The 17,670-nt window shown below is 45.6% G+C and overlaps 1 protein-coding gene across 1 annotated transcript in view; it reads left to right on the top strand.

Annotated features, from left to right (window-relative positions):
- Positions 1 to 17,670, top strand: part of PTPRJ (protein tyrosine phosphatase, receptor type J) — a 187,253-nt gene that overhangs the window by 144,887 nt on the left and 24,696 nt on the right. Inside the window, exons 6-11 of the mRNA XM_025357782.1 lie at positions 68 to 286; positions 2,856 to 3,119; positions 5,532 to 5,795; positions 10,953 to 11,210; positions 11,904 to 12,182; positions 14,404 to 14,694. Coding sequence (XP_025213567.1) covers positions 68 to 286; positions 2,856 to 3,119; positions 5,532 to 5,795; positions 10,953 to 11,210; positions 11,904 to 12,182; positions 14,404 to 14,694 — 1,575 coding nt within the window. The remainder of the gene's footprint in view (positions 1 to 67; positions 287 to 2,855; positions 3,120 to 5,531; positions 5,796 to 10,952; positions 11,211 to 11,903; positions 12,183 to 14,403; positions 14,695 to 17,670) is intronic.

Here is a 17,670-nt window from a genome sequence, read left to right as displayed (position 1 = left end):
CCAAAGGAAGATGGGGGATGTGTCCCTCTTGTGGTTGATGTCTTTTTGTCTCCTGTGCTTGAAACAGATGCCAGCAACACAGAGAGAAGCCGGGCAGGCAGCCCCACCACCCCTGTGCACAGCGAGTCCCTCCTGGGACCTGCGGACTCATCCTCCAGCCAGCAGTCCCGAGACACGGAAGTCCTGCTTGTCGAGTTAAAGCCTGGCACCCGATACAATGCCACCATTTATTCCCAGGCAGTGAATGGCACAGAAGGACAGCCCCAGACCATAGAGTTCAGGACAAGTAGGTTGAACTTTGTAAAATGGTGGCAGCCAGAGTTTCCTAGCACAGTGTTCTGTCTCCTGTGATTACGATTCTGAGTGATTTCTTGCATAACAACTAGTTTTGATGTCAGAGGGAGCTTTCTGGAGGAGATTTTGGACAGAGCAGATCTGCTCAGTTTCTTCTTAACTCCATGGGCAGTGCACATCTCTCATTAAGTGAAATCAGATACACGGAGCAGCCCGTGTGTGAGCACGGGGCACTGCCTCGCGCCGTCTTTCACAGCTCTGCGTGGTGGCCGATGAGACAAACTGGCGTCATACTTTCCTCTTAAAAATAGATCATCATTGCTTATTTTTCCCCTACTTTGAGTTAAGAAAGTGAGTTTCGTTTTGTCGCCTGCCCTCGTCATTCGTACCAGTCTTTCTGTTGAAATGCTTGTTGAAATGCACATTGCTGCTTCCTCGCTGTAATGTATCAGCACTTTCACTCTGTAAGTTCACCAATATTTGGAGGCTTTGGTGAGAAGAGCGGGAGGGGAACACGTTTGGGAATACCTAGCGGTAGTTACTGGCCAGGCTGTGTTACTTGTACGGGGCTAGAAGTTTTGGCAAGACATCGGTGAGAAGCCATGTCTGTAAGGAATGACAGCTTTTCGTGGTATCCACATTGAAGGAGGGTCCATTTGTGTCCTTCCTTCCCCTTGTACTTGTTTTGCTAACGTCGGGGTGGGTGGGGAGGATGCGGCTGTAGGAGAGGCCACCTGACTTCATTGGGTCCGCAGTGACCTGGCAGGAGTGGCAGGCGGGAGGCTCTCGGGTGAGGAGGGCTTGGATTCCAGAGGGTGGGTTAGTTGGAGGAGGAGGAAGGGGCTCCTACATGGGTGCGGTTGGCAGTGGTGGGGTGTCCTGCACACGGTAAGCTTGCGTGAGAGGGTGAAAGGGGCTGAAATCTGGCCTGTGTGCCCTGCATCAAGCCATGCACCCAGGGCTGGGTCCAGCCAGGAGAAGGGCCCTTTGCCTGATTTGCTCAAATGACTCATGAATTCGTGTGGGCCTGGGGTCCCTGTTTTTTAAAGCAGTTTGAGCAAAAGCAAAGTAGTAGTGATTACATCTCAGGCTCTTGGTGGTGTGAATTCACACACATCCTGGTTTGCGTTGAACTGTCTTCATGCTTGGTAAATAATCATTATAGTAGCCTTTCCCTCTCTCTAAGGGGCGAGTATGTGTGTATAAATAAATCTTACTCAGTCTGGGCTGCTGTAACAAATGGCCATGCACTAGATGGCGTAAACAACATTTATTTCTCAGGGTTCTGGAGGCTGGAAGTCTGAGACTGGGGTGCTGCAGCATGCCTGGGCTCTGGGTGAACACCGTCTTCCTCTTCCGGGTTGCAGGCTCCCTGGGTCTTCATGTGGTTGAAGGGGTGAGGGAGGCGTTTCTCTCCAGCCTCTTTGATAAGGGCACTAATACCATTTGGGAGGGAGGTAATCCATGACCTAATTGCCTCCCCAAAGCCCCACCTCCAAAAACCATTATATCAGAGGTTAGGATTTCAACACAGGAATTTTATGGGGGCAGAAACATTCAGTCTGTTGTAACACACGCACACACACACACACACACACAAACAAATACACATTTCCACCCACCTCAGAGCACCCTGCACTTTTCAAGTGACTAGTTAGGTGGGGCAGGGTTAAGGAAACCATCAGAGGACATTGTTGAGGCACCCAAGACTCGTCCACAGCAGAAAGCCACCTCGAGGGCTGAAGGGCTAGAGGAGGACAGGGTGTTTCTGGAGCCCAGTGAGAGCTGGGGCAGTGGAGGACACAGCTGTGTCAGAACAGGAGGCGCAGAGCAGGAGGCGATGGAGGAAGGCACCGACTCCTTTCTCCTGTGGCCCTTCAGGCGCCTGCCCATTGGCTCATGGTGGAACCTGGTCACAGCCCACGTGGCAAGACCTCCCTGTGACGCCTTGTGCAGTCAACCTCCTGGGCACAAAGCAGGTGAGGGAAGGACAGCAGACACGTCGGGAGGGTGGGGTGGGCAGGTGGTGAATAACTGGCACTTGGGTTGTCTTTTCTTGAGGTTAGGATTGCTCTCCCAGTTTTATAGATGAGGAAGCTGAGCTCCAGTGGTTTTCCTGTGGCCCAATTGGGTGTCACAGCAGAGTGAGCCCTGGAACCCAGGCCTGCCTCGTCCTGACTTCTGTGATCTCAGGCGATCACGTAGATCGCAGTGTTCGCTTTTGCATCATTTGTGTTTGACAACTTTTCTGGGTGCCCCTGGCCCTAGGGTAAGACATGCATAGAGTCCAAGTCATCATTTAGGTCAAATCTCTAAAGTCAACTTACAAAAAGGAGCAAAGAATAACCCTGTAGGTGCCATTGGCCAGGTTGTTTCTTCACCGCCTGATGATGCCTGACTTTGGCTGGGACCCTCATGCTTTCCTAGCCGTGGCTGATGGTGCAGAGGAGGAAGGAACACTCCCCAGGAGTTTCCTGGGCTTGACAGCATGCCCTGATGACCTCTCCCTCCCTCTGCCTTGGCCGTTCTGGTTATTTTGAACTCCTCTTGTGTTCTCACAGATGCTATTCAGGTTTTTGACGTCACCGTTGTGAATATCAGTGCCACAAGCCTGACCCTGACCTGGAAAGTCAGTGATAATGAGTTGTCATCTAACTATACCTACAAGATACATGTGGCGGGGGAGACAGATTCTTTCAATCTCACCGTCAGCGAGGCTCGCGCTGTCATCTCGGGACTCCGCTCAAGCACCTTCTACCGCATCACAGTGTGTCCTTTCCTAGGTGACACTGAGGGCACACCGGCCTTCCTCCAAGTGTACACCCGTGAGTTCATGCCTGGCTCTCGCCACCCTTTCCTGCTGTCGTGCTACATGGTAGGCCCAAACACAGGATGTGTGATATAATAATGGTGATTGTCGGCTGACCACACGCCGAGCTTCGTGTGACGTGCTTTCCTCGCACTGGCACATTGTATGCTCACAACAGCCCTGTGACATGGTTGGCAGTAGCCTTATTTTATAGATAGGAAGCCAAGGCTGAGAGAGGTGCTAGACAGGTGTCACAGCTGGAAAGTGGCAGAGGTGAGATGAAGCCTCTGGTATTTCTCACCTGGAGCCTGCGCTTGTAACTCCCTTTCCAGTGTGGAGGAAACCTAGAGTGAATTAATACATGGAGACAAAAATGACCTGGATATTCATGTCCCCTTGTGTCTTGGGTGCTGACATTATAATGAATCACTGGCACAGCTGCATCTCATCTTTGTTTGTTTAAATGTCCCTTTAAAATAAGATTTTATGCAGCAAATAAAAAGCTTTTGGTTCCAAAGAAGGTCCAATAATGTAAAATAAAACAGTAATGGTGCACTAGTGGTATGGTGGTATAATATTGATTATATACGATTAAACAATAGTAGTGACACCAGCACTGCATTTTGCACTGTGCCAGGAGGTTTATAGACACTGCAGTGGCCTCCATGGTAGGTATTGGGGTCCTCTTTTACAGATGGGGGAACGATACCCTCATGGCTGAACAGTTTGCCCAGGGCCGCAGAGCTAGTGAGTAGCAGAGCTGGACTTGAACCCAGGAGTGTGTGGCTCTGGACCCAGGGCTTATCCCACAAGAACGTCCATTCCTTCCCAGGAAGCACATCTTAGCATTCTTACAGATGTATTTTGGACTGGCTCTTTGGGAAAATGAAATATGCTTGCATTTCTTTACCTTTTACTTTACTCTTTTACTATTTATTAGTTAGGATTAGGTTCAGCCACGAATAGCACCACTAAAAACAACAACAACAAACCCCAAGTATCCGTGGTTTAAACAAGACGGGTTTATTTCTCCCTCCTGTAACAGAAGCCCAGTGCTAGGCAGGATGGGGACAGTAGAGGTTATGCAGGACTCAATTGCATGACACAGAAACTGTGAGCTCTTTTAACCAAAAGGGATTTATCCTGGCAATTGAGGTGTCGCAGAATCATTGGTGTATTAGTTCGCTAGGGTTACCAGAACAAGTACCAAAGGCTGTGTGGCTTAAACAACAGAAATAGACTTTCTCATAGTTCTGGAGGCTGAAGGTTAAAGATTAAGGCAGCGGCAGGTGTGGTTTCTTCTGAGGCCTCCCTCTTGGCTTATAGAGGACTGTCTTCTCCCTCACGTGGTTGTCCTTAGTCTGCGTGTGCCCATGTCCTCATCTCCCTTTGTAAGGACACCGGTCTTGCTGGATTAGGGCCTACCTTCATGACCTCACATTAACTTAATTACCTCTTTAAAGACTGTCTCCAAAGACAGCCACATTCTGAGGTCTTGAGGGTTAGGACATAAACATATACATTTGGGAGTGAGGGAGCACAAGTCAGCTCATAACAGCAGGGGAGCAGGCGTTAGGCCTGGCCCCAAGAAATGACTCCTGGACAAGGCTGCAGAACTGACCCCCTGGAGAGTCACCACCTTGGTCACAGACAGCACAGGGAGGAATCAGGGAGTCGCTGCTGTAGTTGCTGGATCCAGGGCTGTATGTTCTGAGCTGTGATCCTGGGATCAGGAAGCTGCAGCCACCGCTGTAGTGCTGGTTCTAGAGCCAGGCAGCGTGAGCTCCAGTCATCGCATCCACACTCCAGCTATAAGAAGGAGGAAGGACAGAAGGTTGTGCTCCACCCTTAAAGGACACTTCCTAGAAGTCACCCAGTACCTCTGCTCTCGCTCTGTTGACCAAAACTTAGTCACATGCAACATCTAGCTGCATGGGAGTCTGGGAAATGTGGTCTTTGTTTGAACAGTTGTGCACACACAGTGCTAAAAATCTGGGTGGGTATGATGAAGGGAAAACAGGGAAATGGATTTTGGGGGTCAAGAGTGGTCTCTGCTGTCCGTCCCTGAACAGAGGCTCTGGGAGGCTAGTAATGCATTCGAGATAAAGCAGCCCTTGTGGCCAAGGTTCTCCTACAGAGCCTGAGCCCTGGACCACAGGAGCTCACGCCTCCTCTCCTTTCCTGTGAATGACTGTGTGCAGTGTGAGCACGGAGCTTCTGCACTCTCATGGTCAAGTGCTCTCTCCATGGCCAGAAACAGCTGTTTCTGAGGGGCTCGTGTTGTAGATGATGATACAAAGAAGACGAAGAGAGGGATCAGGTGTCCTAAGTGTACATTTCATCTCAGTGTAAATATTTTCTGAAGTGGGACATCCCTGTCTCCTGGAGAAATATATTTTTAATCTAGTTGTTTACTTTCTTTGCATAGCCCCTGGTCCAGTTTCCGACTTCCGAGTGACAGTGGTCAGCACGACGGAGATCGGCTTAGCATGGAGTAGCCATGATGCAGAATCCTTTCAGATTCATATCATATGCATATCCTGTGTGCAGGAGGTTGCTTGGGGAGAAATAACCACCAACCAAAGTATTATCATTGGTAACTTGTTCCCTGGAACCAAGTATTGCTTTGAAATAGTTCCAGAAGGACCAAATGGGACTGAAGGGGCGTCTCGGACAGTTTGCAATAGAACTGGTAAGCAAATAGGCTTTTCTGTTAAACTGTCATGTTTCTTAAAGGAAATCAGCATAATTAATAAACATAATGTTTCCAAATATTGTTTTTCTTTTAATTATCTAAGAAAAACCTTTAACAATTTTCATAATAACAGTAATGCTTATTTTATGAAATACAGGCAAGTAGAAAAAACTTACATGGAAACCATCAAACAGAGATAATCACTCTTGATGTATGACATTTTATAATTTTTAAACATGTATACTTACATATATTTAATACATACATATTTAATACATATATATAATACACACACACACACACACACACACATATATATATTTTTGAGACAGTCTTACCCTGTCACCCAGGCTGGAGTGCAGTGGCGTGATCTCGGCTCACTGCAACCTCCACCTCCTGGGTTCAAGCAAAGCTATTCTTGTGCCTCACCCTCCTGAGTAGGTGGAATTACAGGTGTGCGCCACCACGCCTGGCTAATTTTTATACTTTTAGTAGAGACGGGGTTTTGCCATATTGGCCAGGCTGGTCTTGATCTCCTGATCTCAAGTGATCCACCCACCTCAGCCTCCCAAAACGCTGGGATTACAGGTGTGCGCCACCGCGCCCAGCCCACAAATATATATGTATTTCTTTGACAAACATTGAGGCCATCTGTACATGTGGTTTTGTAATCTGCCTTTTCCCCAACTTGCCAATTAATTATGAATATTCTTTCCTCTTAATACAATATTTCTACAAGATGATTTGAACACCTGCCTGGAATTCCATCATCTGAAACAGAGTTGGCAGATAAGAATGGCCCCTACGCCAAATTTGGCTCACTGTCTATTTTTGTAAATAAAGTTTTATTGGATCACAGCCATGTTCATTTTCTTATGTACCGTCTATGGCTACTTTGGTGCTAGAATTGAGTAGTGGCAACAGAGAATGTGTGGCTTGTGAAGCCTGAGATATTTATTTTCTGGCCATTACAGAGAATGTTTGCTGACCTCTGGGCTAGATCAGTGGTTTTCAAATTGTGGTCCAGGGCTCTCTAGGGATCCCTAGGTTCTTCCAAGGTGTCTCCAAGGTAGTATTATCGTAACAATACTAAAACGTTATTTGACTTTTTCATTCTCATTCTCTTTTGGAGTTTTCCAACTTTGTCTCTCTGAGGGCTAATGGAATATATGCTGTAGATTCTTACATTTAAAAAATTTCTTCATTTTAAATCCCCGATATAGTAAATCTTAATAAATATAACCTATGTAAATACAAATTCTCTGAGAGCCTTAATAACCTTTAAGAAGGTAAAGAAGTCCTGAGAGCAAAAAGTTTAAGAACCTCTGGTCAAGATGTGTTAGAAATTAACTACTGTGCTGTGTTGGGCAGGTGGACTCTTGACAGTCTTTCATAAACAACACTGTGATGTGATAGTTTGTCAGTTCTAGGCTAATTGAAATTGATAAAATCATTTTGTAGTCAGCTACGGTGGCCTGCACCCATAGTCCCAGCTACTTGAGAGGCTGTGGCAGGAAGATTTGCTTGACCTAGCGGTTGCAGACCAGCACCAGCCTGGGAGACCCTGTCTCAAAAAAAATTTTTTTAAATAGAAACAGTTTAAATAAATTATTAAATTATTTCTAGCCCCACGGGAGAAACTTCTGGAAAATTCTAGAGAGTAATGTTTTTTATCGTTTTAAAAATTTGAAATTATTTTTTTTGAAAGGTTGAAAAACATACAGTCTTCCTAGATCTTTGATTCAAGATAGTTGAAATCTTTTATACAGAGGGTAGAATAAAGAAATGGGACAGATTCCTTGAAACACACATGAAATGAGTTAGGCTTTTGAGATTCTCCTTGAAGAAGCTTCTTCAACTGTGCTGGTTAGGTTAAGCACCAATAGTCATTCAGAGGATCTGCTTCCGAAATAAGGGGTCTACCAAAATGCATCCCTCAGATGAAATGCAGTATTCCCTTTGCAAGTCTGCATTTTAGACTGTTGACATGAAGTCTTAACATCAACATGTTTCTTCTGTCTTTTAAGGATGTGGATAATGGTAAGAGGATCACCACTGATGGGGATGTGTGATATCGTGCTACTTGCTATTGCTCAGAACTTACTGTAACAATAATATAATATGTTGGGGGTCTGCAAAGTGCTGAGTGCTCTCATACTGTATTTTACATTTTTAACACAACTTCATGGAGCAGGTATTATTATCATTTCTCCTAGAGTAAGAAATGGGGGCTCTGCGAACTTAAGTAACTGGCCCAGAGTGAACTTAAGTAACTGGTCCACAGTCAGACACAAACTGACTTGTGTCTGGTGTCTAAGACCAAGTGCTTATCCACCATGTAGATTGACACTTTGATGTGGTACAGCAGTAAAGTTTAGTATTAGTGAGGAGAAGGCATCTCTTTTACTATAGTTTATTATGAATGTTCTTTCCTCTTAATATCAGTATTTCTGCAGGGTAATTTTCACATGGTAATTTTAACACCCGCCTGGAATTCCATTGTCTCAAAGGACCCATTTCATTCAGTGGTCCCATTGAATGAAAGTCAAGAAGGCTTGCTATAAGATCTAAACTCTTTGGGAGTTACTTTTCTATTATTGAACAACCTTTATTGTTATTGGAAAAAGTCAGCTTAACAGCATTAAAAGCAATTTTGAAAAAAGGAAATGAATACCATATGATCCAGTAATTCCAGTCCTATGTATATCTCCAAAAGAATTGAAAACAAGGCCTTGGACAGTTATTTGTACATCAGTGTTTATGGTAGTAGCATTGTTCACAGTAGCCAAAGGGGGACCGAAGATCCCATCAACAAATGAATGGATAGACAAAATGTGGTTCATCCATACAACAGAGTATTATTCAGCCTAAAAAAGAAAGAAGTTCTGATTTATGGTACAACATGGATGGATCTTGAGGACATTATGCTAAGTGAAATAAGCCAGACACAGAAGGACAAATACTGGATGATTCCACTTACCTGAGTACCTAGATTAGGCAACTTAATATTCTACAGAAATTAGAATAGAGGTTACCAGGGGCTGTGCAGAGGAGGGAGTGGGCATTATTATTTCATGGCTACAGTTTATGCTGGGGATGATAACAGTGTTTTGGGTACAGGTAGTGGTGATGGTTACACGACATTGTGAATGTTGATGACACTGAATTGTACACTGACCGATGGTTAAGATGATGAATATTATGGTATGTATGTCTTACCACAATAAAAAGGAAAAGAAACAAATATCTCTACTTTTCTAACCCAACCAAATTCCTTTTCTCTCTATGTCCACATTTTGCTTGTATTACTGTAATTATTTTACAAGTACTTTTATTTTGTATTTGAATTTTTCTTTTTTTTTACTCAGTCTATGCCACAACTTTCCCCTATAGTTATCATGGTCTTCATGTTTTTAGTGGCTGCAGAATATTTCATCATGCAGCCAGATCACAGTGCCCACAGCCCTCCCCATGTTATTGAATATTTAGGTTGTTTCTAGTTTTTTATGTTTATAGGCAAAGGCTGCCTTTCATGGTCTTTTGTCTGTGGAATTCCTTTGACACCAGGAATCTGCCAGTAGGAAACAAAGGCTTCTCCCAGTGGCTTCTCTTTAAGGATAACACACTTAAGATTTAAAAAAAAAATTAATTTTGGAGTAGATTGTACGTAAACATGGCACTTTTTTTTTATTTTTTAGGACAAGGTGTTTGCAGTGAAAGCATTTCCCTTTTTTGTCCCCTACCTGCCCATTTCCTCTCCCTGGAGGCGATGTTTGTTGCCAGGTAAAGAGAGACGGGGTTGAAAGCTGCCCTGGAAAACAGGCCCTGCCTCCGTGGTTACTTCCGGGCCTCGACTTCCGGGCATCCCTGGTGCAAGTGGCTGAGTGTGCAGCCGGGAGATGATTGGCGGATGGGCTCCTGTGGGGGACTCCACCTCTGACTCTGCCCTGAGGGTGCAGGGTGTGCCCGTTTTCTTCCCTTCCTCATCCGTCCTCAAATGCTGCAACGTAGTAAAGGTCAGCTCTCCATTTCAGTTCTCCTCTTCAGTATGTCAGGCAGTGTCACAGGGAGATGTTTCCTTCTAAATGAGTGATTTAAAAAAACAAAACAAAACAAAACAAAACAAAAAAACCTCTCTATTGAGATGTAATATACATACCAAAAAGGGACGTATCCTCAGCGCATAGCTTCATGAACTTTTACAAACTGAACACACCTCGTTACCAGCACCCATATCAAGAAACTGAATGTGATTTCCACTTCAGATGACCCCTTGAAGGGCTTTTTTTTTTTTTTTTTTTGAGACAGAGTTACGCTGTTGTCGCCCAGGCTGGAGTGCGATGGCGCGATCTCGGCTCAACGCAACCTCCGCCTTCCGGGTTCAAGCGATTCATTCTCCTGCCTCAGTGGCTGGGACTACAGGCATACGCCACCACAGCCGGCTAATTTTGCACTTTTTTTAGTAGAGATGAGGTTTCTCCATGTTGGTCAGGATGGTCTCAGACTCCTAACTTCATGTGATCCGCCCGCCTTGGCCTCCCAAAGTGCCGGGATTACAGGCATGAGCTGCCGTGCCTGGCCTTCTTCTTTTTTCTTTTTTTTTTTTTGCGACAGAGTCTCATTCTGTCGCCCAGGCTGGAGTGCAGCAGTACTGTGATCTCGGCTCACTGCAACCTCTACCTTCTGGGTTCAAGTGGTTCTCGTGCCCCAGCCTCCCGAGTAGCTGGGATTATAGGTGTGTGCCACCACACCCAGCTAATATTTGTATTTTCAGTAGAGATGGGTTTTCAGCATGTTGGCCAAGCTGGTCTCGAACCCCTGACCTCAAGTAATCCACCCATCTCAGCCTCCCAAAATGTTGGGATTACAGGCATAAGCCACTGCACCCAGCCTAAGGGCTCATTTTTATGACAAGAACAAAAAACTAGAGAACTGGTAAGATAAACTGGGAAGTTCATCTGCGTCGTGGAAGGGCTAAAATTCTTGAGAGCACCGAGTGTGTGCATTTCTCAGCTCGATTTTGGAGTGTGCCTTTTATGAACTCATTTGAAAGTGTGATGGCAGAAGAGCAGGTTCTCTTGACAGCACTTGGAGAGGAAGCTAGGCCTCATGATAGTCAGTAATGGGTTTCCCTTCTTCCTTTCTTCTGAGCAGCTCCCAGTGCAGTGTTTGACATCCACGTGGCCTACGTCACCACCACGGAGATGCGGCTGGAGTGGAAGAGCCCAGGCAATGCTTCCGAGTATGTCTACCATTTAGTCATAGAGTCCAAGCATGGCTCTAACCACACAAACACATCTGACAACGTGGTCACTCTCCAGGGCCTGATCCCGGGCACCTTATATAACATTACCATTTCTCCGGAAGTGGACCACGTCCCGGGGGACCCCAGCTCCACTACACAGTACACACGTAAGTCTCTTCTAAGGAACAGCCTCTCTAACCGTCTCTTGGAGGAGGCACTGGTTAAATGATGGCCAGTGTGCTTCTAGGATCCAGCTTGACCCTGAAACTGCTAAAGTTGAAAACACTGGTCTCAGCAACGGTTCTGCTGTCTCCATGGGGCACTGTTCTTCAAGCTATGTGAACCTAGAATTGTCATTAGAAGCAAGAAGTGATTCCTTGGGAGTGGAGACTGAAACTGTTCTAGTCATTCCTTGAGAATACAGAGTAGAGAAGGGTCACCTTGTCATGTTGGTACTGGAAGATACTGCCCAGATGAGAAGCTTTACCTGCGACAGTGAGGGAGGTGTTTTGCAAATATTTGAATCAAATACATGGTAAAGATGTTTGTAATATGTTTTTAGTATATTTTTCTCCTTCATCTATTAGATTTGAAAAACAGATTAGAAATTATATCTTAAAAATATATTTGAAATAAACTTGAAGTATTAAAAGAAGCCTAAATTAAGCTTCTTTTGAGATTTAATCTGTATAATTATTTTCTTGATGTGTTTTGGGGAAGTTTTCCGTCTTTTGAGCCAGCAAATACTAGCTTTGTTCATTCTTTCTAAAATGAGCCAGGCTATTTTTGGATATAGTAAATAGTCCTGGAATTCTGGTTAATCTGTGCTGTTACATGAATTGCCTTTTTTTAAAATCAAGGGCCCAGCAATGTGTCCAACATTGATGTAAGTACCAGCACCACAGCAGCAACTTTAAGTTGGCAGAACTTTGATGACGCCTCTCCCACGTACTCCTACTGCCTGCTTATTGAGAAGGTTGGAAATTCCAGCAACGCAACACAAGTAGTCACGGGCATTGGAATTACTAACGCTACTGTCACTGAATTAATACCTGGCTCATCATACACAGTGGAGATCTTCACACAAGTAGGGGACAGAATCAAGTCACTGGAACCTGGCTGGAAGTCATTCTGTACAGGTGAGTGTAGCCCCAGCTGCCTCTTGGACTCCTCCCTGAGTGGTGCTGACCTTGCAGGTCAGTCCTCCACAGTCTGTAGTTTGTTTGGTTTTGTGTGGTGTGCAGTGATTGAGCTTTCTGAGGCATCCTGTTAGCTTATTGGTGCTGTCTCCATGCCCTCATCATTTCTGCATTCAATAAATATTTATTGAGCATATACCATATGCCAGTCAAGTCCTCGCCTTCTTGGAACTTTTATTTTGGAAGGAGGAAGTGGAATGTTTATCTAGGATGCTCAGGAAAGGCCTCAGTGAGAAGGTGACTTTTGAGCAAAGATCTGAATAAAGGGAAGGATGCAGCTATTTGGATATCAGGGCATGAGAGCATTACAGGCAGAGGCTTGTGCAGAGGGGCCTGTGCAGCATCACCACCGTGTTCTGGAGGCTGGAGGAAGAGCGGGAGGCAAGGATGGGAGGAGTGGACCCACAGGAACAGGAGGGTGTGGGTGGGAGGTGAGGCTTGGGTGGGGCTGGGCCAGGACGTGGATGATGTCTGGCATTGGTTTGTCTTTTGTGCTGGAGAAGACGGAAAGGTTATTGTTGAAATGATGCCCAGCCTTTGTGTCCTTCTGGATCCTCACCTATCTCACAACTCAAAATGTGTGATAAAGAGAAGAGCCCTGTGTGTAACTGAGGATACTTTCAGGGCAGTCCAGGGAAGGCTTTGCAGACAGTGGTGGGCACTTCTGCTCATAGTGCTGACTGTAGCACCTTTATCACTCAGCACCTGTGCACTACTCATTTTATGCTCACCTTGCTCCTACCTCTTCCCTTTTTAGCCCAGGCCATTCATATGTTCAGGCTGATTTGGAAGTGGGGGTCTCATGGGATCAGCCTCCCTGGTAGTGTAGGAGCTCCACCCGTGATGGCCTCTGGCCTTTCAGTGGTCAGTGGGGTGGCCACAGAAATCCCTGCAGCTTTGGGTCACCTCTGTTCCATCCCACCTGGTCCAGACACCCATCTTTGATATTTGGGTGCCTTTCATTGCTGATATCTGTCTTAGCTATAGTTATTTGTAGCCTATAGCCAGAGAAAAAGTGTATCCGAGCATTTATGACTGAGTATGGGTGGAACAGGAACTGTGAAAGTAGGTGCAGTGTTCAGATTACCTTTCCAGGCCTTGGGTGGCGAATGTGGGAGTTGCACTAGGTGCCTTGGTAGAGCTTCTCCTGCTCTAAAATTCTGTGATGTTCAATTAATGATAATACTGTCCTCCAGTTTTAATATGGAGTTTTCCATTTAGATTAGTTTGATGTTAGTCCTCAGTAAAAATCTGTTGGCCCTCAGAGACAAATAACACTCTATTTTGAAGATGAGGAAGCTGATACCATTTGTCATTGATGATGCAGTTTGTTATGTGAATAGAGAGTGTCTTGAACTTAGACTTAGAAAACCTGGGATCTAGTTTTGGCTTCACCACCTGCCATGTCATCATCAGCCAATTACTTAACCTTTCTGAGCCTCTGTGGATTTATCTGCAGATGGGACAGTATGGGCCTTACCTGTCTCAGAAGGACCATCAAGAGGGCCTTGGCTGGGCCTGGTGGCTCACGCCTATAATCCCAGCACTTTGGGAGGCCAAGGTGGGTGGACCACGAGATCAAAAGATTGAGAACATCCTGGCTAACATGGTGAAACCCTGTGTCTACTAAAAATACAAAAATCAGCTTTTGTAAAAATACAAAAATACATGCACCTGTAGTCCCAGCGACTTGGGACGCTGAGACAGGGGAGTCATTTGAACCCGAGAGGCAGAGGTTGAGGTGAGCTGAGATCACGCCATTTCACTCCAGCCTGGGCAACAGAGCGAGACTCCATCTCAAAAAAAAAAAAAAAGGAGGTGGGTCCTCAAGATGAGATGGTGCAAGCGAGGAGGTCACTACCTCTCACAGGACGATGTAGCTGCCTCTCATGGAGCCCTGGTCTCTTCCAGGCATCTTTCTTGGTGCCGGACATCATTGTTCAATGTACTCTTCAAAGGGTCCTGCAGCTGAGGCTCAGAGCAGTTGGGTGACTGACCCAAGGTCACACAGTTTGGTGTTGCCCAATTCAGGGTCAGCCCCTGCCTCTTCCACCACATCACCCACCCACCTCCTCATCACCAGGATTCTGCTACTCCTTATTTCTGTGTTTACAAAGGCAAAAGTCCTGGAATCTCATGCCGTGCTGTGCTTGTTTTGCAGATCCCGCGTCCGTGGCCTCCTTCGACTGTGAAGTGGTCCCCAAAGAGCCAGCCCTGGTTCTCAAATGGGCCTGCCCTCCTGGTGCCAATGCAGGCTTCGAGCTGGAGGTCAGCAGTGGAGCCTGGGACAATGCAACCCGCCTGGAGAGCTGCTTCTCTGAGAACGGCACTGAGTATAGAACGGAAGTCACGTATTTGAATTTTTCTACCTCGTACAACATCAGTATCACCACCGTGTCCTGTGGAAAGATGGCAGCCCCCACGCAGAGCACCTGCACCACTGGCATCACAGGTGGGCTCCAAGGCAGGGGCTGGTCAGACGGCACGGTGATCACTCCTGGAGCGGCTGACCCAGTGGGTCTGCACGTGTGGACTAGAAACCTGTTTTTGTGTTTTTATTTCCCCTGAAATATTTGCTTTTACTGGCGTAGACTTGTTTCTCATTCTATAGAAATTCTATAGAAAGAAAAAAAAGCAGAGTAAGAGGGGCTCCTTTTTTACATTCTAAAAACTCCTTTTCTTTACAGCATAACTCATTGCCATGTTTTCTTTTATATTTTTTCGAGATGGAGTCTTGCTCTTGTCGCCCAGGCTGGAGGGCAGTGACGCGATCTCAGCTCACTGCAACATCTGCTTCCTGGGTTCACGCGATTCTGGTGCCTCAGTCTCCCGAGTAGCTGGGACTACAGACACACGTCACCACGCCTGGCTAATTTTTGTGTTTTTAGTAGAGACGGGGTTTCACCATATTGGCGGGGCTGGTCGCGAACTCCTGACCTCAAGTGATCCACCTGCCTCGGCCTCCCAAAGTGTTGGGATCACCCACCTGAGCCACTGTGCCAGGTCATCCGTTAGCCCACATCTGTTGGTAGCTTCCTGTGTGCTGTGGTGAGGGACTCTATGGGAAGTATGGACAACAGGGCCCCGGAGCACTGGACTGAGAAGAGCATTGAGAAGGAGAGGATTTCCAGGTGTGGTGGTGGGTGAGCCAGCATGCTGCTGCCAGTTTTAGAGCAAGGACCTGGGGATGGACCTTCTCTGGCCAGCTACAGGGCATAGAGCTGATGGGAAATGCAGGAGCCTGTGCTAGCAGTTGACCGTTAGACATGGGAACGGCACCTCCCAGCGGGCACTGCTGCCAGGTACTTGCGAGGTTGCTGAAGCTTATAGTTTAGAACAGGACCATCCACTAGATGGGCAATGTGGGCCTCAGGTATAATTTAAAGTTTTCCAGAAGCCACATTGAAAAAAAGGTAAAAAGGAATAGCTGAAATTAATATTAATAACATTTAACTTAGTATATTAAAAGTATTTCAACATGTAATTTCTATATTAATGAATTATTTTACATCTTCTTTTGTACTAAGTCTTTGATATCTCATCTGTATTGTATGCTTGTAGCACATCTGAATGCAAACTGGTCACCTCTCGGGCTTGGCAGCCGTGTGTGGCTAGGGGCTGCTGTATCAGCCGCAGGTTTAGACAATTATGTTGTGGTTGTTTTGGAGTTCAGATTTCCGTCTCCTTGAATCTTGAATATATATAATGATGAGAACAGGCTGGGTGTGGTGGCTTATGCCTGTAATCCCAGCACTTTGGGAGGCTGAGGTGGAAGGATTGCTTGAGCCCAGGAGTTTGAAACCAGCCTGGGCAACATAGCAAGATCCCATCTCATTTATTTTTAAAAAATATAAAAAAATCCAAACTGTGTATGTGAGATGAATTTAGGTAGAGAGAGAGTGTGTGGAGTGGATCATCTTTAATCCAGCATGTTCTTTCTTTTGTGTTAGTTCAGAGAGTGGCTCCACACCCTGGCTTGGAAAGGGAGGGTGCAGAATCATGAAGGTTATCCATGGAGGGTCCTGTGGGGGCTTTTCTGGTTTCTGGGAAGAGGATCTGTTGGGTTTCTCTAGGTGGTATTTTAGACCAACTCTGGGAAAAATGTGGGGACTGTTTATGAAGAACACGGGGCAGTGCCGTGGCCAGGTCTCAGTAGAAAGTATGTTCTCTCCCACCTCATCTTTGATTCTTCTTCTTGGACATCTGCTCCGTCTTTGCTCTCAGCCGACCGGCTGATCCTGGGGCCAGGCCAAGTCCATGTGGTGTCAGCGTGCAGCTCCCAAGGCCACACCTTAGAATTCCACCACAGTCTCTTTCTCACTCTCCTTCCACCCCAGATCTCAGGATAATGAACCCGGCTCATCTCGAGTCAGAAGGGACTGGGGGAGAGGACAAGGGCTGGTTAGCTTCCCCATGCAAGGATACTAACTTCTTACTCTAATGATGGTTTCTTTTACTGGGCAGAACCTTTTCAGTTTGATTTAATCTTGCTTGTCTATTTTTGCTTTTGTTGCTGTGCTTTCTGTGTGGTATCCAAGCAACTGTTGTAACTACTGTGTCAAGAAGCTCTTCCCTGATATGTGTGTGTGTGTGTGTGTGTGTGTGTGTGTATGTGTGTATGTGTGTGTTTTGTTTTAAGCAAATTTAACAGTGTACAGCTTTAGGTCTGATGTTTAAGTCTTGAACCTATTCGGAGCTTATTTTTGTGTCTGGTGTAAGATAGGGGTCTCGTTTTATTATTTTGCTCATGGATATTCAGTTTTCCTAGCACCATTTGTTGAAGAGGCTGTCTTTTCCCCATTGTGTCTTCTTGGCACCCTTGTTGAAGAATAGTTGACTGTATATGTGAGTTTAATTCTGGGCTCAGTATTCTGTTCTGTGGGTTGATGTCTGTCTTTATGCCTGTAATATACTGTTATAATTACTGCAGCTTTGAATAAATAGATCTTGAAATCAGGAAGTGTGAGGCCTCCAGCTTTATTCTTTTTCAACACTACTTTGGCTGTTCCTGGTCTTTCATTGTTCCATATGAACTTTAGAATTTTTTTTTTTTTAATATTCTGTAAAAATTGCCATTGGGATTTTGATGGGGTAGCACTGAATTTATAGATCATTTTGAGTAGTGTCAAGTCTTCCAACAATATCAGGTCTTCCAATCCATGAGCATGGGATGTCTTTGTATGTATTTGTGTCTTCTTTATTTTATCAATGTTTTGTGGTTTTCACTGTACAAGTCTTTCATCTCCTTGGTTGTATTTTAATTATATTTCAATCAATCTGTTAAAAAATAAAATAAAAGCATGCACAGTTCAAAACAACAATAGCAAAACCAAACAAGGCTGCTGGGTGCCTGCCCTGGGGATTTGGCTGGATGCCCTGAAGGGGTCATTGTGAGCTCGGCAGGTGTCCCAGGATCTGCTGTCTCTGC

The sequence above is a fragment of the Theropithecus gelada genome, chromosome 14 (assembly GCF_003255815.1).
Source record: "Theropithecus gelada isolate Dixy chromosome 14, Tgel_1.0, whole genome shotgun sequence".
NCBI lineage: Eukaryota > Metazoa > Chordata > Mammalia > Primates > Cercopithecidae > Theropithecus > Theropithecus gelada.
The sequence above is the reverse complement of the archived record's forward strand: the minus strand, read 5'-3'. Positions and strand labels throughout refer to the sequence as shown.